The sequence below is a fragment of the Danaus plexippus genome, chromosome Z (assembly GCF_018135715.1).
Source record: "Danaus plexippus chromosome Z, MEX_DaPlex, whole genome shotgun sequence".
Lineage (NCBI taxonomy): Eukaryota > Metazoa > Arthropoda > Insecta > Lepidoptera > Nymphalidae > Danaus > Danaus plexippus.
Window position 1 is genome coordinate 5,614,688 of NC_083559.1, and position 27,574 is coordinate 5,642,261.

Genomic DNA, 27,574 nt, shown 5'->3' on the forward strand with positions numbered 1-27,574 from the left:
AACGTTTTAAACTTATCGCCTTGTATTTGTTTCATATGAAGATTAACTAATTTTTAATTATGATAAATTCTAACTGTCCATCCTATCCATAAGAAAAAACTCTTGTTCTACAAATTTAATTGGTTTTGCTCATGGATTTTTTATTTCCTTTTATATAATAAGAAAAAAGCATGGGACAAGCCGTGTAAGACTAGTTAATTTGCAACTTTTATTTTTCGATTTACATTTGGACGCCTTTTTATTTCTGACTTATTTGAATTTTTTCAACCATTATCCTTCTACTTTTGTATTTTTCTTTAATTTACTAAATGAAATAAATCATAAAAAAATTTTAAGCAGTTAAATATTACTTTAAATCTGCAGCATTGTAAATAATTCTTATTTTTGATTAATATCAAAAGACGAGATATGTGTAGATTTTTTTCTTATTAGGTAAAGTTTTTATTATAGTATTTTTATAATACTAATCGGTTTTATTTTGCAGAACTTAGGGATTGGTGGGTAGGAAAATTAAATACACCTCGAGTACAGTAGTGTTTATTTGTAAGAGAAAAAAATCAAAGCACTTAAATAAATCTACGTGTTATTACAATAATACATAAATTATTTCGAACTAATTTTAATTCAAACACCTTGTTGAAAACGTAATACTTAATGGGAAACGTAAATGTGGATGTAATTTTTTTTTAATATTGTCATCACTCATCAATATTCATCATTATCAAGAAAAATATATTATAAGTGTCACTGAATCACTGCCAGTATTGGATTTGAACAGGATAATTTTGGTTATATTACGCCATCAAGGAAAGTGTTTGTAAAAATCAGAATATTTGTGCATATACTTTAATAGTTCAGCAACGTTTTCATAATGTATTTCGCTACATGGTTGACTATATGTAGCGCATGGCCAAGCTTTTATGAAAATTAAACATGGTCTACAAGACTACGCATGGACCCTAGGTACTTAAAGTTATAATTGTTGGTGGTAATTCGATTAGTAGGAAACATAAATTATCTGAACATTGTTGTTGAAATATTCAAATGTTATTCTTTACAATCGGGGAAGTTTTACTCACATTAAATGTTAAAGTAATCTATTTAAACTATAGTAAACACGCTCCGGTAGTTTTGGTTCTTATCCATAAGGTACTGTTAACTAATCTTACTATATATATTATAATCCATGCAATTCACTTAATTTATAAATTAGTAGGTACATCAGGTATTAATAATTGATTATTAGGAAGGATTTAATTGAAAAAATTGACACACTACCATTGAAATTATCAAGATACTCTACAAGCTACGACAAAGAGGACTAGGATACAAATTGACATTAAAATAAACGTATTTATAATTAATAAGAAATAAGAAAATAACTTAACATAGCTAAAATTATTTGCTTATTTAATGTATTACATTAATTGAATGGTGAATGGAGTTCTGAGATTTATTATTTATCTGTTACTTTCTTGTATTAATACACTGAAAAAGACATGTTGCAATGAAGCTATTGCATATTATTGTACTTTTTTCTTAATGTAGATTATAATATTATTGATGCTAATGGACATTTGATGGTATTCTCATACTAGCGGTTTTTGTTTTGTTTCATATTTTTTGATGCTAGTTCAATCAAGCGGCTACATCGGTTGCCACAAGACAGTAGAATACAAAAAAAAAACCGCTAGTGTCAAAAGGTACTTATTTTTATTATTTGCGCAGACACGATATTTTTTTTTATATTTACAGTTACGGTTATTAAACAATTATGAACCGGTTATTAATTATCATATAAAATAAACTTAGTCGAAATTATTTTAGAATGCAAGCATTATGACATCACGGCAAATTTTATTAGCCTTATCGAGACTTTTACATTTAAAAGTTACAATTGATATAGGTGGAGGGTTTTGTAGCAAATGAATGGTCTAAATTTAATGATCTGTCTTATTAAAAAAAAAAACATATTAACTCCTTTCCATTACGAAAAAAATTTAAATCGTGCTTATATTTGTCTTATACTTCTAATCATATTCACATACTAATACGAATCACTTAAGTGACCGATACTAGAGCTATCGTTATGATGTCTCTATGATTGTAACTAATAGCAGCTGTTCTTCTCGATTTCAAATCTTTATTTATTAACATAAGGTGTTTTTTGTTCATCAATGTTACTGTCTTCACAACAATGCGTACTATTCAATCGAATATTATTAATTAATCGCCACATTTTATTATTTTAACACCTAATTGACATAACTGATGTCTTTTTATATAAATTTTTTTATTTTTTTTTTATATATAAATTCTAAATAATTATTATGAAAATAACCAGGTTATCAAAATAATACTGCATCGACGAAAAAACAAAATAATGTTTCGCGATAATTTATTTCATGGAATTTAATTTTTGTCTATATAATTAAATAAATTTCACCATCCCCCAAAGGGGCGAAATGATTCGTTGTCAACTTCGTTATTATTGCGCTCGTTGTTTTAATGCCTTACAAACTACGTAAATAATTAAATAAAATTTTAGCTCCTCTCCTAATTAATAAAGATCCGGTAAGTGATAGGTAATTACGATCGAAATCTTATTATAATATCAGATAATTAAGTATACAACCAAAGATGTCTTAACAAATGTTGTAGATGACACTAACTCGAACAAAAAATTTAAATTCAATTCAAAGAAAAAACAATTACAATCACGTAAATAATAATTATTATAAAAAATACATTTTGCAATAAAAATATCACCTTGCTAATGACCTTATGGGTTATAAATTACTGACATTAAAACAAGACCTAGACTATCTTAACATTGCTTTGTTATTTGACATTATACTAGACCTAGAGTTTTATTGCTATAGGTATTATTATTGCTTGAATATTGCTAATTTGGACAATCTTATTTTAAATATATCACTGTATGTGTTTACGCTAATAGATTAAAGTTACATTCGACAAGTTGTTCATCGCACAATCATATTTGTCGTATCGAAGTAAGAATGTTTTGTTATATTTATTACGTATCATTACTAATACAGTAATGGGAGACCACTGAGCTTTGCAGTTAAATTATTCTGATATCAAGAAATGGGGAATGTAGTACTTTTCAGTTTGACAAATGTTTTGATGAAATAAAATAAAAACATTCTGAGAAGCTAACGATTTGGCAGATCAATTATTTTATTCGATAATGTTATGATTATTTATGTTTTTCTAATATATTTTTTTTTAACATTGTCAGTAAGATTACCAAAGTTTCCGTCGTCACACTAGAAACTTAACAGTTTTTCATGTCCAAATTTTTACATATTATATTATACTCGTTGTTGATTGAATGAATGAGAAACGAGAACGCTTAGTATGTAGTGTGTAGACACAAACTTGTGGTAAACAGACTGATCGCTTTACATTAATCACTAAACCGCTACATTATTTCAATGTGTTTTATTTTAATTTAGCATTCATTGCGTTTCCACTTTACGACTTCAACTGTTTATTAGTAAACTCAAACTTCTACTTATAACTAAGATCTACTGAATACATCTACATCTACTAAGTTTGAGTAAACTTTATAGATAAGGCAATCTTGATGATTATTATTTCACTTTCATTTTTGTTTCAATTAAACGAACCTAAAGATACTTCGGAAGGGAATGTCACGTTCATTGCATATCGTATTTACAGAGTTATCAATGAATGTATCCTATTCGTCTCATTTGGTGAGAAAAATAATTTTAATAATCTTAATATTAATAACTACTATAAATAGTCGTAATACTACCGCTATTATTGTAAAGAAGGAAATTTGGTACACGATGAAATATTTACATTAAAATATTGGTATATATTTTTGTATATAAATTGGTTTCAATATTAATTGTTCGCTAATACTATCTTAAATGTAGACTTTCTACAACTACAATAACGTTAGTATAAATATTTGAATAAAATATCTGGATTAAGATTTTTTTTTTAAAAGCCAATACTTTTAGCATAATCTACAAAGACAAAAGAGGTGACTAGATAATATATGAAGGTACAGGGTACTTTGAAGGATTACGTTAAAGAGTTTAAAAACTATTCTACTAAATTGGCTTAGAGTTTCAACAGAAACGAGTACACGAAGGAGATGAGATATAGAAGAAGTAACTTAAGAAGACAATAAATAACATATAATAATAAAATTTTGAAAAACAATATCACATTTTTGTAATGTATTACAATATTCGATGTTAATTTCGATTTTTAGTTTTCGTATATAAAGTACATCAAAGCACCAAAAATATCTACCGAATATTTTTAAATAATGAATATAAACTAAGTTTCTATATTAATATTGCTTATACATTATCATTATATTGCTTTTGACGCGCCACCTTTGTCCGAAATCCTATAGTTAAGAAAAGTACCTATCTGACTATGAAGAAATATTAGTGAATAAAGTAGTGGCATTTCTGTTAAATTATTTTCTAATACGGATCGCTTTGGTATGTGTGACTATGTTTGGGAAGAAATACGAACCTTTAAACAACTGCTACTTGGATGTTTGTTAAAAATACAGGAACTTTTCTTTTAGAGGAATGTTATTTATAATTGACAGGATTAAATTAAAATCACGGGTAAACAATTGACTCGCAAGGCTTCTAATACTCTAATGTCAATCTCGGCTATGTAGAGAAACTCTATGTGTGGTCACCAAACCTACTGTGCATCTAAAAGATGTATTTCTGTTCAACCGCTACGTAGCCGGCGATCCTCTTCTACGAGACCTATGGAACACTACGGGGATAATATAAGTCTGCTGCGTCATTTCGACGGCGGTGCGCGACTTAATAACTACATTATTATTGCTTTTCGAATACCCATTTCTTCCGAGCACCTCGTGCTCCTCATTAACCTAACATTATTGCTATCTTAATCTAAACTAGTTTATTGCCAGTTACATTAGACTTGACCCTAATAACACACTCAATCTAAAGGCATGCTCGCTGAATGACGCGGCAAAGTCCGTCTCTGTCGCCGTCGTGTAACCTTCGCCGCCCGTCCATAACCATTTCTATCAATTTTATGAAATTTAAATTAATAATATCATATTCAACACATCATATGTTACCAGGAACAGCAAAATGAATTGCTTTGTAATGAATCAGATGTGCCAAGATGAAGAAGGAGCGTGATGTACGAAATTTATTAATAAAGAGAAAATGTGGATGAAATTTAGGGTATTGGAATGGGGAAGGGAAGTTAGGGGTGGGTGTGGAAAGGCGCAGATGGTGCGGCGCGTGGTCGCCGCTAAGGCACTGACGCGGGCGGCGTGCGAGCGACGGCTGTGAGGAGCTTCGGACGGAAAGTTTTGGCAAGTTCCTCACCGGGATGGACGACGCGGCGCCGACAACGGGTGCTCGGTCCACGTACTACGACGAGCTCGTGCGCGAGACTCTATTCAAGTTTCACCACATTTTTCCTTACTTTCTAAAACACTCTAACCTACATCGCGGTTTGTAAAAATCACCTACAAAAGATATTAGTTTCATCCGTATTTTATTAATTCTATGTATATAGGGGTATATTTTATCGACAATTATATACATAATTCAATGTTAACGTTAACAGGACGTTTGTCGCTATCTATCGCCTATCACCGCATCGCGGTACTACGGGGTCGTACATGATTCGTTGTTTGCGAAACGTTGCTCGATTGCAACACGACACGGAGCGGCCGGTCGTGCGCCTCTACCTATTTTAGAATTTTGTATATTTATAATAATTACGCTAATAAACTAAATTCATAATCATTAATACTTTAGGTTAATGTGTAAATCTTACAACACGAATACGGTCCCTGGTTGCATTCAGCTTTTCCGCGCGTTAGCCGATGGCTATGACGGAGGTGGTGATGGCGGGATCGGTGGTAGCTTCGGTGGTAGGTTCATTGGTGGGAGGCGAGCCTGAAAGAGACTCGGGTGGTGGTGATTCCCCGTCGCGCACACAGGCTGACTCCTGATGTTTGTTGAGATAGCTCTTGAGGGCAAAAGTTTTGTGGCATCGCAAACATTCGAAGTTCTTATCGGCAGAGTGCGTTTGCATGTGTGCACGTAAATTTGAACGGTCTGCAAATGCCTTGCCGCAGTGTGCGCACCCATAAGGCTTCTCGCCGGTATGAGAACGGAGGTGACCTTGCAACAACCATGGCCTAGAAAATAATTTTCCGCAAACACCGCACACGTGTGAGAGTTGATGAGTAAGCACGTGCATAGCGAGCGCTGGCATCGATACGTAAGCCTTGCCGCATTCTCCGCAGCGCTTGGCTGCGACCGAATCGAGGCTGCGATGAGTTTGCTTGTGTCTTGATAAGTTCGATGACGTGGCATAACGCTTGCCGCACTCGCTACAGGTGTATTTTGATTTTTGTTCAGGCTGCTGAGCACTTTCAACGGGAGCGTTCGCATAGTTTCGACGCTTAGATCGGCCGTCGCTTACGAAAAAAGCATCGTAGGTGTAAGCTACAGTCTCTTTGGGACGCTCTGTCGACTCCTGCTGTGGTTCGGGTGGTGGTGGTGGCGGTTGCTCGGGAGGTGCTTGGGGTTCGATGCGCGGTGGAGTTGTAAGGAAAACGGCGTGCTGGCTTAAATCAAGGATGGCGTGGGCTGCATTGAGGTCCTCCTCCGCTCGATGAAGGTATGCGCGTTCGCCGAGACAGTAGGGGCGGTAAATATCCTTCTTCTTCGGTGGTAGAGATAGAAGAGCGCCCGTGCTAGTATAGCACATGGAGTTGGATTTGCCGCTCGCCGGTGGCGGAGGAGGGGAGACAGGTGAAGACTGGAGTTGTACTTGGAGGAAAGGTGGATCTGTCGAGTCGGAGGAGAGGTGCAGAAGTGCGTAGGAGACAGGCTGAGGCGCCGGCTGAGAGGGGCCGGAGAGAGCCGGGCTCACCTCGCTCGGCAGCTGCGCGGTGAACTGCGTGGAAGGCTGCTCCTCAGTGTAGCCTGTATAAACAATACAAATTATTAGACAATAACTACAAAATATGTAAATGCAATAATTTTAGGAATGTTATATACATTCCTGTACATTAATAATAATATTTATTTATTTATGTACCCAAAAAAGATGTAATAATTACAATATTTTAAAAGAAATGTGATGTACCAAGAATAAATTAATAAAGGTCTCTCTCAGAAACCCTTGATTTAAAAGAAACACGTAAAGAAATTGCAGCGTAAGTTCATGTCAACAAAAGAAGAAAAAACAGAGATATAGTTATGTAAGGATACAAATAAATATATAAAATTAGAAAAATTTGTAATATATATGTACATACATGTATTGTATGTATGTACATACATGTATTAAATGTATTTATAACCACATACATATCAATTCCATGCCAAAAAGGAAGAAAAAATATAGATTTAGAAGACAATAGTGCGGGAAAATATTTCTTAAGTCGAAGTTTAAAGGATAGTGCACTTGTAAATAGAAAATGGGAGTGAGTTCTAAAGTTCCACACCTCGAACAGAGAAAGATTTATGAAAAAAAAAGTATTAAAGTAGGTAATATCTAGAAAATTTTATGCAACGTAAGAGCGTTCAGTAAGGATTCCTGGGAAGGAAAATTTAAAACGCTCAAGTGAGTATGAGGCAGAAGAATGTTGAATATATTGCATATTAGCGTTAGAACACACATATTCCGGCCAAAGCGGATGAGGAGCTACTTAAACTCACGAAGGAATTCAAAAATGTGGTCGTATTTACGCAAGCCGAAGATAAAGCGGATATATAAATTCTGAAGCTGATCTAATTTATCAAGCGGCTCATCAGTGACATCTAAGTAGCAAACATCGCCGTAGTCGAGTAAGTAAAGAAGAAGAGATTGCATAACAATAATTTATGTTTTGAAGGGAAGGAAGTTTGGCAGCCGTCGAAAAGAATGTAGGCTAATATAAAAATGGTCTACTTACTTCCTTCGCTTGACCTGTCTAAGACTAATGAAAAAGCATTAATAAACCAAATCTAGAAATGAAATTCTAACACCGTCGTATACCAAACAGGACAATGTGTCAAAATTAATTTCATTATGCCTTTTTTGCTTCCAATTATTATTGTTAAAGATTTATTTGGGTTATATTTTATTGCCCACTCATGGAAAGAATTAAGCTCTTCATCAATAGTCTCGATAGCTACCTTAACTTTAGATGGAGAGGCGTGCCTGCAGAGCTGCAATCATCTGCATAGGTAGGTAGAAAAAACACTTCTAAAATTATTATCAATTAATATAGAAGAGATTAAGAAAGACAGAACTCTGCCTTCTGTTATTCCGGCAGATGTGTCCATAAAATCACTGGAGCTCTCATCGGATTTCACCATCTGCCGATGACCAACGAGGAAAGATTTAAACCATTAAATAACAGTCGGAGATGTCGAGAGGGGAGAGAATTTCTAGTAAAATATCAACGTCAACCGATTATCTTTACCTCAAACAGTGTCAAGACTAAAAATTTGCATATTAATAAGCACAACAAAGTAATTTAAAGTTAGATGAATTTCCTATCAAACAAGAAAGAATGCATTAAAATAGAGAAATAGAAAAATAAAGACCGGAAAAGTTAAAACCGTAGCATCATTAACCGACAAGTGTGAAAAGGACGTTTGAAAATAATAGAGATGAAAGGTGTGTGCGGCTATCCGCATGTTAGTATTTAATTGCTTTGTTTGAAACAGATAGAAAAGGCGTATAAAAAATATATTTGATTTTTCTGTACTATATAAATATTTTGTTTATAAAAAGGACAAATGGAGACAAAGGTTTTGTTACAAAGCCTTTGTCACGTCCACAGGAAGTAAATTGAATAAACTGCTCTAAACGTTAAATTTGTATATTTTACTCATAACAATATAGACAAACTTGTGTCAATAGAACAATGAGCAGCCTTTGAGGCCAGTCGCAAAGTTATTTTGGTTTGTTAATAACTTATGCAGGCAACCTGTGGCTTTTGTAGATCGACCTGTACTATTTTATAACGTATAATTTAATGTAGATTTAAAATACGTATTCCAATTTTGTGGGGTGTTGGAAATTACAAAATATATGGAAATTATACGTTACTATTTGTTCATGCCTCGATATTGAAATATAATAACGATTGCAGCTGACACAGTGAGTAAGTTGTAGTTTTAGTAAACTATGATTTTTTTTTATTATTTAACACATTACAATGTTATTTTTATTTCACTACTTAGATAGTATAGAATAGAAAACATTTTTTTATTTAAAACACTTTATAGTTTACGAATCGGAGACCGAAACAGATATTATATAGTCATAAAAATTAATATATCAAATGCTATCATAGTTAACTATTATGAATAACGAATAAAAAGAAATCTTTAAAGAATATCATCCGTAGAATATATCGTAAAAAAAACTCATATGTAGGCCAATATGGTAAATGCCAAAAGAGATGACAGTATACGTTACGTAATATGACAAAACCGCTTTGTGGGCGAATTGGGTTCAGAGCAGAAACACACATGGAAATATATAAATAAACAGTGAAGCGGCGCAACATAAGCTTTGAGGATTGAAAGGCTTAACATTGGACAAGTGAAGTAAATGAAACTTGCGCCGAGACAGGATCAGCTTGCGAATACCAACTCGTACCTATCACATTAGGAGATATTATTATTACATTTGAGATACATTTAACGAAATCACTGTTTTGATACGGCAACATGGTTAAACGTGAAATTATTCCTTAAATTTTTAATACTTTTATGATGGATTGATTAAAATTCAGATTCATAAAAAGTTAGGGAACGGGCAGTAAAAAGGTAGAATTCATTGATTTTACTAAAATTAAGAATGTAGCGACTTCAAATTGCAACGATCATTTTGAACAGTGCTTTGAATAAAGAAATAAAAATAATAATATAAAAACTGCATTCAAAACTAAAATTAATACTCAACTGTATTTTGCTTTTAAAGCCACTTCAAAAAAGTGTTATTAAGCCGGAATCAACGCAGAAAGTTATAAAGAATTTAAAAATAAAATATTCTTGTAACTTTATTGGTTGTTCTAACTTGAGCAATCAATCAAGTTGTTATATGTACAAAACCTCTAACAAAGCCCGATCTATCACAGCTCTACCCGTCTCCTCTGTTATCCTGGTGATCTTACTAACATAATTCTCGGTTACAGATTGAAGCCAAAAGTAAAAATACCGCTTTTGAAATGGAAACTCTTATAGTGTTAAAAATATAACTAAAGGAAGCCTGTGATTATCTAATGCTTTTCTTTGTATATAGCTTTCAAGTGATATTTTTGGCCATAGTTTTATTTAAAGTTTTAAATACATTTGAACTATTAAGCGACCATATGTATTCTTAGAAACAAAATGTTATGTTTTATTTTTCTTTAGACATTCTTGATAGATGGTGCATTTGCTTTACTTTACATAAATACTGAATAATGTTGTGAACATTATTTTCAAATAAAAAATATTAATACTTTTAAAATTAAAGCTATTTTCACAATATCTATTGGAAATACAACTTAATAGTATAGAATAGAGATTTTAATATTATTTTAGGTTTTTAAAATATTGCTTAATGTTTTAAATAGTCGTTATCAATATAGTTTTATTATTGAAAAGCAATGAAAAGCACAACCGGCCGGCATTTGGGGCGATATCCACCAAATTGAAGTAGCATCATTCAATAAAACTTGACTGCTGGCATAGAGTATCTGCAGATAAATATACTGAATATCACAGCTCGGTTTTAATAAATCGAATAGTTACATAAAATCAAGTTTCACCACTCAATTTATTCAAGCGTCACACTACCAAGTTGCTGAATCGATTTTCCAACAAACAATCGTCAAATAGCCAGAGCAGCTCGTTTACAACAGCTCTGTTGTTTGTTTAATTTGTAAGGATCCTCGCAGCGTCGTTTACTTTGATTCCGGGATCTTGTCGGTTTAAATCAAAAGGTTAATGTAAGAGGTGGTCTGATACTATTTGAGTCGAAATCATGAATTTATATGGGGTTAGGAACAAGGAAATGTTAAAACTACGATAAACTTACTTATGCCGTCCCTACGTTAAACTTATTCTGTCCCATTGTAAATGTTCGTAACTTTATTTGATAAATTAAATGCGTAACTTTCATAAATGCGTCCGCAAACAAGATAGGAGAAGAGTAAGTTTATAAATTTATATGAAGAAGTTTCAGAATCTCAATTCTGTAAAGCCACTTTCTACAACGCAAAGTGAATGTCATGTAGAATTCTAAAGGATACGTAATGTATTTACATGGTTTAAAATATTACTACATAGCTACTTTTCTTAGGTCACGTAGTATCAAAACGTGGCTAAAGCGGATTAAGAGTTTCAATTCTGATTATTTACTAAGCACTTAAGGTTTTATTTATTTTTGTTTCATTCAAGTTATTTTTAAAGAACGAATATAAATATATTTCTTTAATCGAATGTATTTGAAACAAAATAGCTCTAAATGGAAAGATAAATACCTGATTAATGATAAATTACTTACAAAATAATACCACTTTCCCGTTTACGCGAAATCCTGGTTTTCTGATTAAAATGTGAATACCGTATAATTTTCTAGTAGTACACATGTTTCAATTTCCCTAACATTCTGTGCTTAATAAATGGATGACTGGTTTCACAAAATAATTGAGTCAGTTTGTTTGGGATGCTTTAATTGGTTTATTCGACTGTAAAATTTCACTAATCTGCTAATATGACAAATACACCAAGTATCCATCTAAACTAAATGTATATGATGATAAATAAACTATTATTTAAGTCTAAAGATTGTATTTTACTCACATATTGGTTGGTAGTTTTATACTGTTGGTAGATTGTCAGTAAGTTTTCATCCGTAAAATAAAATTGTAATAAAAAGTGTAAGAAGAAATTGACTATAAGGAAACTAATGTGACCCAATAATATCGAATAATTTAGAATATCTTCAACAATATCGGACTATTCAGTTTCCTTTATTTGGTTTAAATAAAGGAAATAATTTACAAAGATAAGTTCCATATATTTTATTCGACTATATTTCGTGTTATTTAAAACCGAATGTGTTACATGTGTAATGTTGCCAGCTATACAAAAGTTCTGAGATCATTCTCTCGTCTGCTGCCCCTGGCCGCCACAATGGCGCCAACCATTCTTTTCATTTTATAATATCGAAACAAATATTTTAAGAACCACTTACGTAATATTTATACACTTATCTATTAAGTTTATATGAGTTCAGTTCTCAGTAATCAGGTGATATTAATTTTTTTTATAAATGTATAACAACAGTTAAAAGTGTCGGTTGAAAATTACATAACACGAAGTGAAAGAATAGAGTATATTCATATTATGTAAATTGAAAAACATCGCGCAACTGCAATGCTGTGTTTATGCGATTTTTTCAATAGTCTACTTTATATAATAAAAAGTAATATGAAGCAATCATTAGAATTTATTGGGTTGTGACATAATATCTCTTATACACAGTTTGAACGTTGAGTTTCATCTTTCATTTATAAAAATAAATTGTTTTAGCAGAAATAGAGTTATTTGATAAATTTCACGTTAAAATCGTATTTCTGTTGCACAATAAGTGGTCAGTTGTTCGATTTAATCAATTCTGGAAGCATGAATGATTTAACAGCAATCCGTGCTCTCAGTTAACGTTTTGTCCTAATATTGGCTGAGCCAAACCCAATAACGTTATTTTCAAAGATTAATTTAAAGGTTTCATCCGCCGTTTATATTTTCGGTACATGTAATTTGTATCGAAAAAAATATAAAACAAATAATTAAAAAATATAAATAATTATGATTTACGCGAGTAGTATATTGAGATATTTAATAATAAGCCGTAGAATGCTAACCATGTAAAAGTTAGGTGTCAAAGTTTTCAAGAAGTAAAAATTCAAACAGAAATGTATTTTTCCGCCGGCATGCAAACAGTGAGAACTAAGAAATTAAATAAGAATTTTCATCGAATCACTTTTGGATTTTTAATTGAAAGAAATTGAAAAGAATCAAACGAAATGTAAACGGCTTTTGAGACAAGATTTGTTCATCGTAGACTTGTTATTTACACTCAATGAAATATCTTAATTACAGCAGGTACACTTATTAAAGCATCGCTACCAGCATAGCAAATAGAACAAATAAAACGATGGCATCTCGCCCTCATTTAAGGCGCTGATACAAAACAAACGCAACAAAATCAACGCTTAGCGTGCCAACTGAGTGCCGCAGATACAATGGCAAAAACTAACCCGGACAGTGGGATGAGCGAGGGGTTCGCCGCATTGCACCAGTTGAATCTCGACCCCTTGAACGCCCTAAGGGTGCAAAACTCCCTCCACCCTCCCCGCGCAACCCTCCCCCGCACTCAATTCAGGAGGGAGCACAATATACTTGTTGACGCACGTTCATGCAAGATCGGGATGCTCACAGGATTGATTTTGAAGAAAACTCTAGTGGAAAAATCGACGTCTAGTGACATAAGCTCAATTTAGTCGATAATGTTTTGTCTACAAATAATTATTCTCTCAGGGAGTGTTTACGTATATTTTTTTTATAACAATTACTATTATTATGGAACATCTTCAAATTAAAACTATGATAACATGTCATTAAACAAAACTTAAACAATAACTGTCGTCTCAAATGTAAATTACGCATCTATGTTATGGTTTACCTAGTAAGTTAATGAATTAATAATATTAATAAACGTTCTGTTTTAATTGAATCTTTAAAGAATCTCTTGTTCTAAATTAATACTGATAATAAATAAAAATTTAAGCAAAGAAAAATTTGTACTAAAAATAGGGTCCATTTATTTGCCGTCGTAAGGTGCTCTTTCCTGTATTTAACTGATAGGTTTTTAATGTCCGCTTTTTCCAGACCCTTCCTTTTCTAAAGAACTTATAAGGGATTGCCGTCTTGCCTCTTGTTGACTTACTAATTAGCCTGTAATAAAATGTCGAGACCATTACTAAAATTTTCACAGCAGAAGCTCTTTGAAGTGATCACGTCTTGATGGCTAATTATATATTTTAAGTGTTCAAACTCATGCTATGCATTAAATTAGTATGATATGATTATAAAGGTATATTCAATGGCTTTGCCATATAATAGTAACGTGACAAAGAAACAAGTTTTATTTTGATAATGTTTTTAGTATAAGAGTTGAGCCGCAGTGACCTGTCATAAAATAATTGTAGTGGTGGAAGTGTTCTCGGCTACAGTTTCTTTGGATGTTAAGTAGTTTTATAATTCCTTAGTTATATTTAAACGAAATCTAAAAAATCTTGATGATGGCTATTAATCGCCAGCGTTCAATTTAATGTTACTAAAGTGTCATGTTATATTGCTATAGTGACTATTTGGCTGGAGTTAAATAGACCGGGCTAGACATTGACTGGTTTAATATCGACGACATAGATGGTACGCAGCTGTCTCTAACCTCAATGTTCTCACGAATTCACTCTGGTTTCATGTTACTAACAGACCGTATATTTTGCTTTACTTCAACATAAACAAAAGCCTTTAATACTCCTTTAATATATCCCCATTAAAATATAAAATAAAACGGAATAACCTTTTTATTTTATAAATTAAATGCATTAAAGTAGAGCATTACTTTGAGTTTTATGCTCGTCGAGTCACTCGGCTACTGCGTTTCATAGACGCTGTATTTATTTAAAGCGCTGCGGTAATTTAAATCACAATAAAATGCAACTGAAGCAATAAAAGCTAGATCCAAGCTGTTAAGTAATAGCTTAAGCTTAGTAGGTTTTATTCGAAACAAGCCAGACAGAATGGTTCCGTCCAGCAGTGAACACTATATGTGAAAGATATATTGAATGTAAAAAATAGAAACAATGAGTAGATTAATTCCAGTTGCCTTACTTATATTTTATGTCAAGAGAAAAAACATTGCTTTTATTTTTCCTACACGCTTTCGAAGGGCTTGGCTTTAGTTTTCTAGGTCAACGGGTAGCGAACAAATATACCGTTACTATAAGCCGGCGTGCCAGACGCCTCGCCTTAGTATTTGTTCTGAAAAATATTAAAGGTTTCTTGAATTCTTGGAGTGTGAAGTTAAAATTATTTTGTTTGTGATATTAATTCTTGCATAAGTTTTATTTTGATGACCGCACAATAAGGATTATAAATAGCGAACACAGAAGAATTGTTATTTCACCTTGTACGAATGTTCGCTGTAAAAGTGCCACTATAAAAAACGAAGGCTTTTAAGGACTGTATAGTTACGTAAGTTGGATAGCAACAGTGGCTAAGCGTAATGTACTGTGGCCCCGTTTGAAAGTAATGGATTTTCAATTAGTTCAAACACATTGACGGAAAGTACATAGCTTCTCTTTGGTTATAAATTACTCACAATCTGGAAATTATACAAATCATATCTGTAAGTTTTTTGTATGAAAAATATATCAAAAGGAACAGATATCGAACCATATTAGAGAATTAGTTGGTACTTAGACTAGGAACATAATTCCACTAAAGAAGTACGACACTGTTTATAAAATAGCAGCGTTTCTAAAAATGTATTTAAAATGAAAACAAGGTCGCGTAATTATTTTTTGCTGAGACGGGCGAGGGACCACTGTCGGATATTAAACTGCGGCTAGATGCCCAACACACGGAATTTTCTTTCGTCTATTTGGTATAAAATTTTAATATACACCCTTATTAATTTATACAGTAAACATATTTGTCTTTTAAAATGATAATTTACTTTATAGTTAAACTTGTTGTTTTATTGTTCTTATATTTCTCATACATTTGCAAAAACTTTCAATAAAGGTTAATATTTAAGAGATTTGCATAATATAATTATTTTAACTAAACAAGCCTTTAAGCTTTTTACAGCTTATGTTTTTTTTAAAGCGACGTCTAAAGCGGATGAGAAATTTTAATGCCTCTCCCTAGTGTGGCAAGAAAAGTTTTGTCTGGCTAATACAACATTAAAAAGTTTTAACAGTAAGTCAGTAGACCAACAACTGTATAGTTGTGTATCCAAAAAAAGGCTGGTGCAAAAATAAATAACCTTATTAGGAAATTATTTTAAAAATCAGTTTAAGACTTTAAGAAAAATTGTCATTTCACTTTTCTTTGCTATCTAAAATGTTGAAGGTGTAAAATAACAGTCGCTCTATGCTACGAACCGTTTACTAAAGCTGTCAAAATATAACTTTTTCAGGCTACTAAAAATAATCGATTGTCACATATATTTTCAATGAGGCTAGACGAAATAATAACAAAAAACAAAACTAGTAAAATTTTGAATGAATCCTTTTCACGGTAAATGGCAAACCTTTCTATCCCCGAAGCCGGGAGCCCCTATCAAAGCAGACATGTGAAAGCAATTTGTTTTTTTACGAGTGCATGTTGCTTTTCAACATTTTCATTATAACGCCTATTTTTGTTAGCTTTCGTTTTTAATGTGTGCAATAGGTTTGATAAACATTTACATTAAAAAATTAACCATTTCTGCAACAAAAATGTTTATACAAACTTATATATTATTTATATTGTATCGACTTTCTATTGAAAAACTTAAAGCAAGTTATGTTGTTTATTAAAAATATAACTATTTTAGAAACAAGTAAACGAAATAAAAATAAACGCATAAAAGTGATAAACTTCGAGGTGATGAAATAAATAATGAAAATCAACATTTCAGTTATACAACAGAGAAAAGTTGTATGAAAAATTTTCTCTATTACAAAATTACTTAAACTTATTCTCTTAATTTACACTGCATTTAGGTTATAGTTAATTTTAAAAACTGCACCCAATATGAAATTTCTAGGTATTGTGTTTTAAATGCTGTTGGCAAAAAGGAAACTTGGAATTTTTTAACTAACTACTTCCATCCGGTTATCAAAGTTCTTTAAACATTAAAAATAATCGTTTGAAATAAAGTGTGATATTTATTGGTTAGAAAATAAGTTGAGTAAATTGTGATAATAAATGTCGAAAGAAATTAATGAAAATTATCGAAATCTATACTTTTTTTATACATATGTAAATTGTTATATCAACAAAAAAAGAATGTATTTACTATTAATTCTTTTTACTTCTAAGCTAAGCTACGTTTTAAGAACAGAAAGTAACCATCAAAGGATTTGCGTCGCTGACATCAGTCCGTCAAGTTACTCTTCTTAGAAGATGAAGTATCATTTCATTCTTGATGTTTCATTTAAACGTCAAAGTCATCGAACTTCTCAATGAAGACAACAGATAAATAATATTTGTTTAAAATATTTCAGATATTTCTTGCTGTTAAAGTTACGTGTCATGAAAAAGAATGAAAATTAAAGCCAATATTTTTTTGGTTCAAAAACAAACGTTTGAGTTTGGAATGTTGGCTGTTTAAAATATTTTACAGACTTGTTTTTGCGTATTCGTTTTTCAAACCGTTAACCCTATGTCCGGCTCTTCTATAGTTCATGAAATACAAATTCCAAAAGACAAAACATTTCAGTGCTATTTTCCCAACCATCTGTCAATCAGGATATTTTTTTTTTATTTAGGTATTGGGCTTTAGTTTTAGCCGTAAATATTGGTAGAATAAGAATTTTTTTTTGCTTATACCGCCAAACTTCGATTAGTTTGTTAAAGGTAGATTTTTTGCAGGAACTTGTTTGTTTGAACTAGTTATGCAGTTTTACTTAAGTATAAAAATTGTTACGCTTACTTTTATTCAATTTTATTCAATTGTAAAAATTGTATTTGGAAAAAAAGAATTAAAAAAAGAAATCATATAATATTTAACTTACATAAAATATATAGATTTTAATTAATCAGTTTCCTAACCTTATACTTATTTATAATTGTACGATATTTAAAATGGCATTACTTATACTTATATGTATAAGTGCTTCTTAAAATCAGACGAGTCTGTATATAAATAAAATATTTTGTGATGTTAGAGTTCTGAAACATAAGTCCTAATTAATCTATGTTTAATTTAACGTTATAATAAATAGTAATGTTTAAGAAAAAATAATATGAATACCGAAGGAACCCTTATATAAAACTCAATTAACTATAATAACTATATTGTATACTTGAGTAAAGTTTGCGTTCCCTCCCTCAGGATATTGAGAGGCTCTCAGCAGCTCTGCTTTGTGTGACGTTCGATATAAAGCTCGCCGCAGTCTCTACCGTTATTATCACGTCTTTCACTTAACATGACAGTTTTAAATTATATAATAACGAACTTGCTGCACCATCGCTGTCAAACGTGTAAATTGAAATGGCTTTTATTAACCTAGCTTAATTAGTTAAGCTGACGTTCTCTCGCTTGATAAATAACTGATTATAATATGAAGCGCCTGTTGTAAAAATTATCGCGTCTACTTTTATAATTGACAGTCGTTGTAGGAAAACAAAACTAGTCGAAATATTTTAATTTACAAATTCCATAAATATTTCGTAGATTTTATAAAACTATCTGCGCAAAAAAAATCTGTCAGGTGTTTTGACAGCTTTACTGATGTATTTTTAAAAAGCGATCACGCTAAATTGTGCTTTTGTTAAAATTCCTCATATTTGGGAGCTCGCTCGTGGTATTCGATAACATCGCAGAATGTTAAACTTTAAAGCTCCAGTATATTTTGCAAAAGAACATCTCTAAAATTTTGTTACGGTTTTTGTATACATTACTTAATTAATGAGATTTAAGACTTTCGCGAGCATTCATTTAAATGAAACTAATATTTTTTGTAATATCATTATTATTATCATTCACAATACTTTAATTACTTTAAGTACAAACAAGGTAAAGGAAAAAAATATCTTTTTGACTTGAAATCCAAATAGTCATATAAAACAATTTTTTTTTTTAATTAGGGAAAACTTTTGTAAACAGTGCGTGTATTTAGTGTACAGACTCCTAAAAGGACATTAAATTTAATTGTAAGTAAATGTACGCAACAAATAATTCACTAAACAATTAATGTTGAGCAAATACAGATTTTAAAATGGAATGTTGTAAACTTGGTTACTGCAAAGTCGAGGCAATTAAATGCTTGGCTGTGTTGTTTGACTTTCTTTATGTCATTTAAATTTTAAATGTGCCGCTATTAAAGCTCCACCATATAATGTCCAACATCAATATATCTATCGGACCGATAAATTATTTATTCTCTATCGAGTCATGGGTAAATTTTTCAAGGAACATAAGAGTTGTGATCACATTCCTGTATTAAATGATGAATAAAAAATAATATAGCCCTTTTATGAGTTTTAGAATGACTCATGGACACGATTTGTATTATATATGTATGTATACATAGATAGTTCTCGTAATGAAATGAAAAGTCGAAATATAATTATGACTCCGCCAGGCATGATCGCAGCGTAGAAAGGATAGCAAAATACAATTACGATGATAAATGCACCATGTTTACCAGAGAGCAAACATGTTATTTGGTTAGCTATTAACCAGGTTTATTTGCTGGTGTATTTCGTGAATATGTGGCTATTAATGAGATTTTTGATAACATTCTTTATCATTTATTTCTTTTAAAATACGATATCTAAAAATTTAATCAATAGTCATAAAACCAAGAAAATATGTAGGTATAAACATAATTGTCGCAAATTTTCATAAATAAAAAAATATTTTTCTTCTCTCCATTTTTCTATTTTTTAATCTTCGAATGAAAATTTTTAGGAAATATGTTGATTTATTACATATTGAAGCGTGGAATATATTATTGAAGTTATACAAAGTTCAATGAATTTAGGTAAGCCATAGAAAAAGATTCGTATTTCAAAATATTTTCGTCATTTTATGATTAATTATTTTGCAGATCCATGAAAAATCACTCTGGCATTGTAAAAACATCACTGGATATTTAGATGCTTTTAATGAAATTTTAAGAAAATATGCCATATTTTTTGTAATTTGCAAAAAATACTATAAAAAACCCATTAAAATAGTATAACATTAAATTCTTACAATAATGATACTATAAAATAGGTACACCTCAAAACTATCAGCTTCTATTTATTCCTCACCTCTTTATAGTTTTATTCTTATTTTCTGTCTCGGCTTCTACTTAAGTGAAAACGGAATGCAGCAAGGTCTCTTTTAGAATAGTTAGAAACTTTCCATTATTTCGGTACTAATTCAAGCTTTGTCGTTCATCCCCTTAAAGTGTGAACTGTACTTGTTAGTATAACTAGCAATAACCAGACGTTTTCCAACTTAGGGTTGGGTAAGTGTTGGAAACCTTAAAGCTGAGTTACTAAGTAAAATTGTGGATCACCGACATGGCACCTAACTTATATTTCATTTTTACTCTTAATGGTTAACAATTACTTGAATTCAGTTTTAGCACTTATATAAACAGTTATATCTTTAAAAATCACTAAATCAAAGTACTTTGAAATATATGAAAACTAGCAAAATAACCTCACTAGAAGCGTTTTAAAACTCTATAATTAAGGGAAAACTTATATGTAATTTTTGGAAATGTATATTTAATTAAAATCCAAGTATCTTAAGCAATTTATTTTTGAGTGATGATTTAATGTGGCACTGTATCGAAATCCAGAAAATTTTTCAGAAAGTGATTAGAAATTGAGATGAACCATTTGTCTTAGGACTAGTTGTGGAGTATCGTATTGTGATTCTGTTATGATTATCAAAAGAAAAAATCCTACGGTTTGATCAATTTATACTAGTGGATAATTTTGGATTTGTTATTTTGTTTTAATTAAGTCGATCGTGTTCTAATTAAGTGTAAATATAACGATCATTAGACGTTGAAGTCTTGATGATAGAAACTGAACACGTGTAATCCGAATTAAATTTCATTGAAATAATTTCAAAAGATACTTTTACAAAGAATAATAATTCTAAGGAAGTTTTTAAAGAAATTTCTTTGATATTTTACTCTAAGATGTCCGGGATATATTTGACTTCAAACCATAAGATTGATATGTATTAGTAGCAACTGGGAAAAGAGAAGAATTTACAAGTTTGGAGAAATACGTTTCAACTTGGAAGGTACAACTTTGGAGGGTAAATGACTTTCGAAATTACATTAATATATAAAATGTAACGAATTTATGGTAACGCAGATTATTGATGTTTAGACCCAGTTTCACCAAGCTCTGTTTGGTAAATCTAAACGAGGCATTTACTAACGAACCTTCAAAAATATAATTGTCTGTCAAAATATTTACGTCACACGATGAAAAATTAACAAGGCATTATTAAGTGACACGTTAAATGACCAGCTCCTAAATTATTCGTTCTTGTTATAAGACGACCAAATTTAAGTTATAGCTTTTAATACGACATGTTTGCTACGATGCCTCACTTTATCCCTTGATCGTATATATCCCCCGATACGTCACTTGTTAGCTAATGCGACCAAATTTTATATATCATTGATTATAGATTTGGCACACAAAAAGCTTTCTTTTGGGTTTACTAGATGTAACCTGTCAAAATCGAGTTGTCAATTTATTGGCATAAATATTCGTTATAAGTAATGAAAAGAGTACCTAATTTTCAATGTCATAGAAAAGATGGGGGCAAAATTTTTCATCATATGAAGAAATTTTAATTCACCTTTTTAATAAATACAATTCAATAGTCGGAAATGACAAAACAGATGCTGTTACTATGGCTACAAAAAATTAGGCATGGGATTGGACATTTGAGTTTTGACAATACAATACATTAACCAGTCAGTTAGCCATTTGACGGACTACTATAGCAGAAATTAATATTAATGCCTTGTTAAGACATTTAAACAGTGTGTGATAGGATACTCGATACATCCAACAATTCATCAAACGCCCTAACAAGACATTATTTATTTAACATTGATTGGTGAAACTGGGCCTAAATATGACATTACTGTATCAGTGTCGTTGTTTCAATGGTAGTAAGGCGTTACACTATTGACATATTAAATTGAGATGTGAGTTAGAAACTAAAATGTCCCTTCGTATGTAATTGGCTACAAACGGTGTATGAAACAGAAAATCAATAAGTGACCCTCGTTGTATGCTTCGCCGCCCGGGCGATTGCTTATCTGAACATTTACGAAACTACTTATTATATTTATTTTAAATTAATTTATAAACTGATTTCGATTATTTATATTTTTAATTACTAGCTTCCCGTGGTGTCATTATTTTATTAATAATATAATGATCAGTTTTGTTACGTGAGCAAACACATATTACTTATTACCAAAGATATGACACTATGCCTTTTTTTAACAACTTTCTAGTAGCTTAATATTAAACATGTGTTTGTTACGTATGTTACTTTTTATTTAAATTCCTTAATGTCGTTACCTAGTAGGGACACCCTTAAAAGAAGAGTAACTTGATATTGATTCATTTCCCCTTCATGCTATCAATTAACTTCTAAGTCTTGAATGATATGATCATTTCAGGTGTCTTTTACGAGCTATTTTAAGTTATGAATACGTTAACAATTTATAAGAAGTATTATTAGGTAACGCTAACAAATGAGGTTAACCGACGAGTCGCTTGGAGAACGTAATAGAATTTCTAATCTAATTGTCACCCGGTCTTGTTACGTTAAATTCTCGCTTCATAAACGAAACGGTGTTATATGAAATGGGTCATACATTTAGCTAAATGTATGCAATAGAATAAAAAAGAAAATTATAAATACTTTGTCTGTATTTTCTATTTGAGCAAACTGGAGTCATATATCACGCATCGAAGTTTATATAAGCGTGAAGACTGAAGAGCAAATGTCATTTTCACATTATTTGCGTCACAGCTCCTGTCAATGGGAATTGTTCGCTCGTGCCTACCTGTACGGCATAAAAATCCGCTTCACGAAGCACATGTGCAATGTTCCTTCAACCTTGACAATGTTACCAAGATAATTACATGGGAATTTCAATGCAAGGCAATTCAATTGCAGTTCAAAATCTGTAGAATAGAACAAGATTTCGAAATCATTTGCAAAAACTTTACCATTTACACTAATAAACTACAAATTAGATAATTTTATTTGGTTCGTATTCGACCGTGGGTAATTGGTATTAAATATTTAAAAAGTCGCAGAAAAAACTTATGAGATGTCTGTGAGTATGAAACATTGAAAATAGAAAAAAGATTGGTATTGGGCCTAACAGGCGTTTAATAATTTTGTATCAATTATGTGTACTAAAACGTTAATAATAATTATATAAAATAAGTCAGACCTTTGGAGTTCTTTAATAGAAACTCTTTTAATCGTTTTGTTCTTTATGACATTTTTTATTTAATTGAAGTGATTTATAAAAAAAAAATTAAATTAATAATATGCAAGATAAAGAATGATATAGTGCGACTATTATTTATGTTGAAGGGTCGTTTAAATAAAAACGAATTTTAAGATTAAGGAAGTAGCGGTATATTACTGCCATGGCAAGGTTTTTCAATACTCCTCACTAAGTAATTCACTCCTCTATGACACAAAGCCTAAATAACTTTTACCGTAATGCAATAATAGGATAGTAGTATCGCCCACGCAATCTATATAGAAATAGGATTTAAACACTTAGATTCGGAATGTGTCGATACTATCCAGCTAGTTTAATTTCCAATATTTCATTATAATTTTCAAATAGAAATTAAATTTTAAGATTGTGGTTTCCCACATGAATTGAATTGTGAAATTTGTATTGCTACTTTCTGAAGTCGTCTCCTTTGAAACGTTTATAACGTTTGAAATTTGTTCCTATTTCATTTCGTTCTTCGTATAAAATCCAAGAATGTAAATTGAATTCAGACGTAGAAAAGAAATGAGGGTGAACAATATAAGATCGTCAAACTATAAAAATTTGAAATGTTGTGAATATTTTTGTTTACTTTATAAAAAATAAACTCGTTTCTATTGTTTCCGATGTGTGGATGTATTGACAGTACATGTCAATTGGGAGTATTATGCGGTCAACTAGATTGTGTTAAAAATACAATTTATGTTGCATGAAAATTCATGAATCGATATCCAAAGCCTGATATTTCTTTTATAATAATATTTTAGATGCAACAAAGGTTGGCTGAGTTGCGTTTTCGTTCAACTGTTGTCTGCAATAATGTTAAATAAATGTAAAACAGATGTCACTCTCTTTTTAGTTAGACCTAGAAACTTGCCATTTAGCGATAGTTTATTACATTCAAACAAATCTTGTATGTAGTTAGGCCAATTACATCATTACACTCTGGTATTCTTATTTTTGCCATTGCTTATGAAAAATGAAAGTCTTAAATTTGCTACAATTAAAATAAAATCAAGTTGAATAAATAATGAGATAATAATTCCAAAAATGTGAATATTCATTTCAGATAGACACGAGGAGTGTCATTCGCTTTAAATAAATTTAGTGGCGATTGAGTATGGCGAAAGCTTTAAATTTCTGTCCCATTATTCCTAAGATCTTGAAACAAATTGTACTTTCATATTCATATAAAATCATTCTGAGAAAATTGGAGTCCTGGAAAATCTTATTTAAAATAAGGAGGCAAAATTATTTTCAGAGATAAACATTTTTCAAAGATGTGTTTGATACAAGTCTTAGTATCTTTAAGTAGGTTTTTCCGCCGCTTTGTTATTTATTTTAAATACAGTTCCATTCAATGTTTTTCAATGCCTTCCTCCAATTAAAATATGCACAGTTTATTCCGCCACCGGCGCTTATAATGGAGAACATTATATAATATTTTTTTTTATTAAATCATGATCATTTATTTTTATTTAAAAATGTTCATACTTGAAATAAAGTTATAATAATTTTTTTAACAAAATAACACTAAAATAAACTAGATAGAACTTTAATCCGGTTTTTGGTTTGTATATTCTTTCTTTATCTAACAAATAGCTGCGATTTAACTAGGAATATGATAACTTATGATTTTATATCAAAAGTCATGTATTTGAAGTGATTTTACGAATGTTAAGATTTTGTTATAGTAAACTATTGTGAGATGTAAATCTTATGCTTGATGATGACGACAGTCGCGTAATAAGTATCTATATAAATCTATATAAAATATTATATGAAAAGCATTTAAAGCATCCATAAATATGCAAAAAAAAAAGCATACTTGAGTGAATTTGGGATCAACAAACACATACTCACACATATTTTCATTTATAATAGCTTGTGTCAATGATCAGAAAAACATAGATACAATGTTAAGATATAAAAGTGTATTTGTTTGTTATACAGTCAACCAAAAACTACTAGCTTAAATTTTTGTATGTAGCGACAGTTCTGGAGCAACATTTACTCATGTCCTGATATTCCTCTGGGACCAGAAGCGAAGGGTAACAGCCACAAAATTTATATCTTCTTGATCTCGGGACAGATACCGTTCGCCGTTTTACTTAAGCTGAATCTCTTGAACTTTAAGTACGATGAATAAAAGACGAAAAATCATGTATATATATATATATATAATTACATTATATTTTCTACACTATAAATGTGTATTTTAAATAAGTATAGTGAATCTTTTGTCTTTACATTATATTTTATTAGCCCGTTTAATAGATTAACTCTTATATTAAAAAAAAGAATATTCTTCTAACTAAAAGAATAGAATATTATGTCACAGTCCTGTGCAGGTATATGGATTTCTATGAAATTCTTACGCTCAAGCATCGTCGACATATTTTTCAAATGTTGCAATACCACGAAAATCTCAGTTTCATTTTATTTATTTCATATCAAACCGGAACTTCAATTTTTATTAAAATTATTAAAATTTTTCTTAATATTTATGACAAAATCTATATAGAATAGTCTCTTTACATATTATGTTGTTCATTGTTCAAGTCCCGTGGCATATTTAAAAGTTTATTATGGGAAAAAATAATTTAAGGGTGTCACACGAAAAGCATATATACTTTTATTTTATTATTTATCATACTATCATTATTACTATTTCAATAAAATCTCTCTATTATTTATTTCAATGAAATCTCTATATTTAGATTCCTATTGACTTCTATGAAAAGTAGAAGATAATGTTAAACCACAAATTTTATACTAGGGAACATATCCTCGATTTATACAATTAACTTCATTTTTATAACCAATTCAATAAATGTCCATAAAATGAAATTGTTTCCCATAAAAAATATGTCCGCGCTATAACCGCGTTATGTGATAAATTATATTTTAATACAATATCGTTAATTTTACGGAGACGGCATAAACTTTTTATGAAGACTCGCGAACAATTCTTTTTACGAATGCTTAAAATTGTCATGGAATTATTGAAATTATTATTAGGTATTTGTTGAAGCAAAAATTCGTGTAAAATAGTGGCAATGGATAAAATTTTTACGAAAGTATTTTTCGATATGTATAGTCTAGTTTAGTCAATTAGTTTATGCATCATTTGAGTATGTCGCATGCGCATTAACAACAAAATATAATTATAAAAATTCGCGTAAAAAGCAATCGCAAATAGCAGCGCTACTACATTACATAGTGATGAGGTGATTCTGGCTGTAACTAATTACCTCTTGATACCTTACCGTCTCCACTGTGTTTTGTAGACTCTGTCACATAGAGTTTCACCGCTTACTGTTGTCTTTTATGTTGAAACGAGCCAAATGAAAAGTATTTGTAAAGTGAAAGTAAAAGTGCTTACCGTTGTAGAGTAGCGTGGGCTCGGGATCGCGGGGCGAAGGTCCCGGCGCGGTAGCAGCGGGCGCGGGGCTGCGGCCGCGCCCCTCACCGACCACGTCGATCTCCTCGTCGGAGTCGTCGGCCAGCTCAGTCGTCGGAGCCACCTTCCACTTCTTGGCCATGAGGCAGCGCGGCATGGCGGCGCCCGCATCGGCCTCAGCGCGGCCGCATCAGCGAGAAACAGACGAACAGAGAAAAAGAGAGAAAAGAGAAAGAGCGGCGCCCCGGGCGAGCGGCGTTGCGGGCGATCGCGCGCGTCCTCTTGCGTTGTGGCGCTCTGTCCGTCGACACTCGGTATATATTGGAGGCAGGGTGGTGCGCGCGCTGCCACTTCGATCGATGGGCGGCGGGTGCTCCACGCCGCACAAACTTTGCCTGCCAACTTGGAGCGATACTTACGAAGCTGATGCGGGTTGGAGCGACGAACCGCGACCTAACTTGCTACTAGCAATCAACCAGTGGAAATACTGCCGACCTTACGAGTCACGCACGCAACGGTTCTCTGTTTATAATTGACGGCCACCAACACGTAGGCTTGTAATTAGTTTCCTTTGTTGATAATAAAGTTTATTTTATAGTAAAACTAGATGTCTTCAATAACTATGAAAATTATTGTAATATTATTTAACTCGTTTTCATTGGTATCTTTTATACAATCAATACATCAGCAGTATGAAATGTGATCTTTACTATTAAGGTTCGCAGTGATGGCCACCCTCCGTTCTATGAGTCGCAAATTATATTTGTATTTGTCGATTGCACATTGCACAGCCTACGGCGAAGGCACGCATT

At 31.6% G+C, this 27,574-nt stretch overlaps 1 protein-coding gene across 1 annotated transcript; it reads right to left on the bottom strand.

The window, feature by feature from the left end:
* Nucleotides 1-523: 523 nt before the first annotated feature.
* Nucleotides 524-27,033, bottom strand: LOC116777094 (zinc finger protein 628-like). Its single transcript, XM_032670448.2, has 2 exons — nt 26,745-27,033; nt 524-7,007 (listed from the first exon to the last, which is right to left on the bottom strand). Exons 1-2 carry the CDS (start codon nt 26,917-26,919, stop codon nt 5,890-5,892), a joined length of 1,293 nt encoding a protein of 430 aa, XP_032526339.1. The 5' UTR covers nt 26,920-27,033; the 3' UTR covers nt 524-5,889.
* Nucleotides 27,034-27,574: the final 541 nt, after the last annotated feature.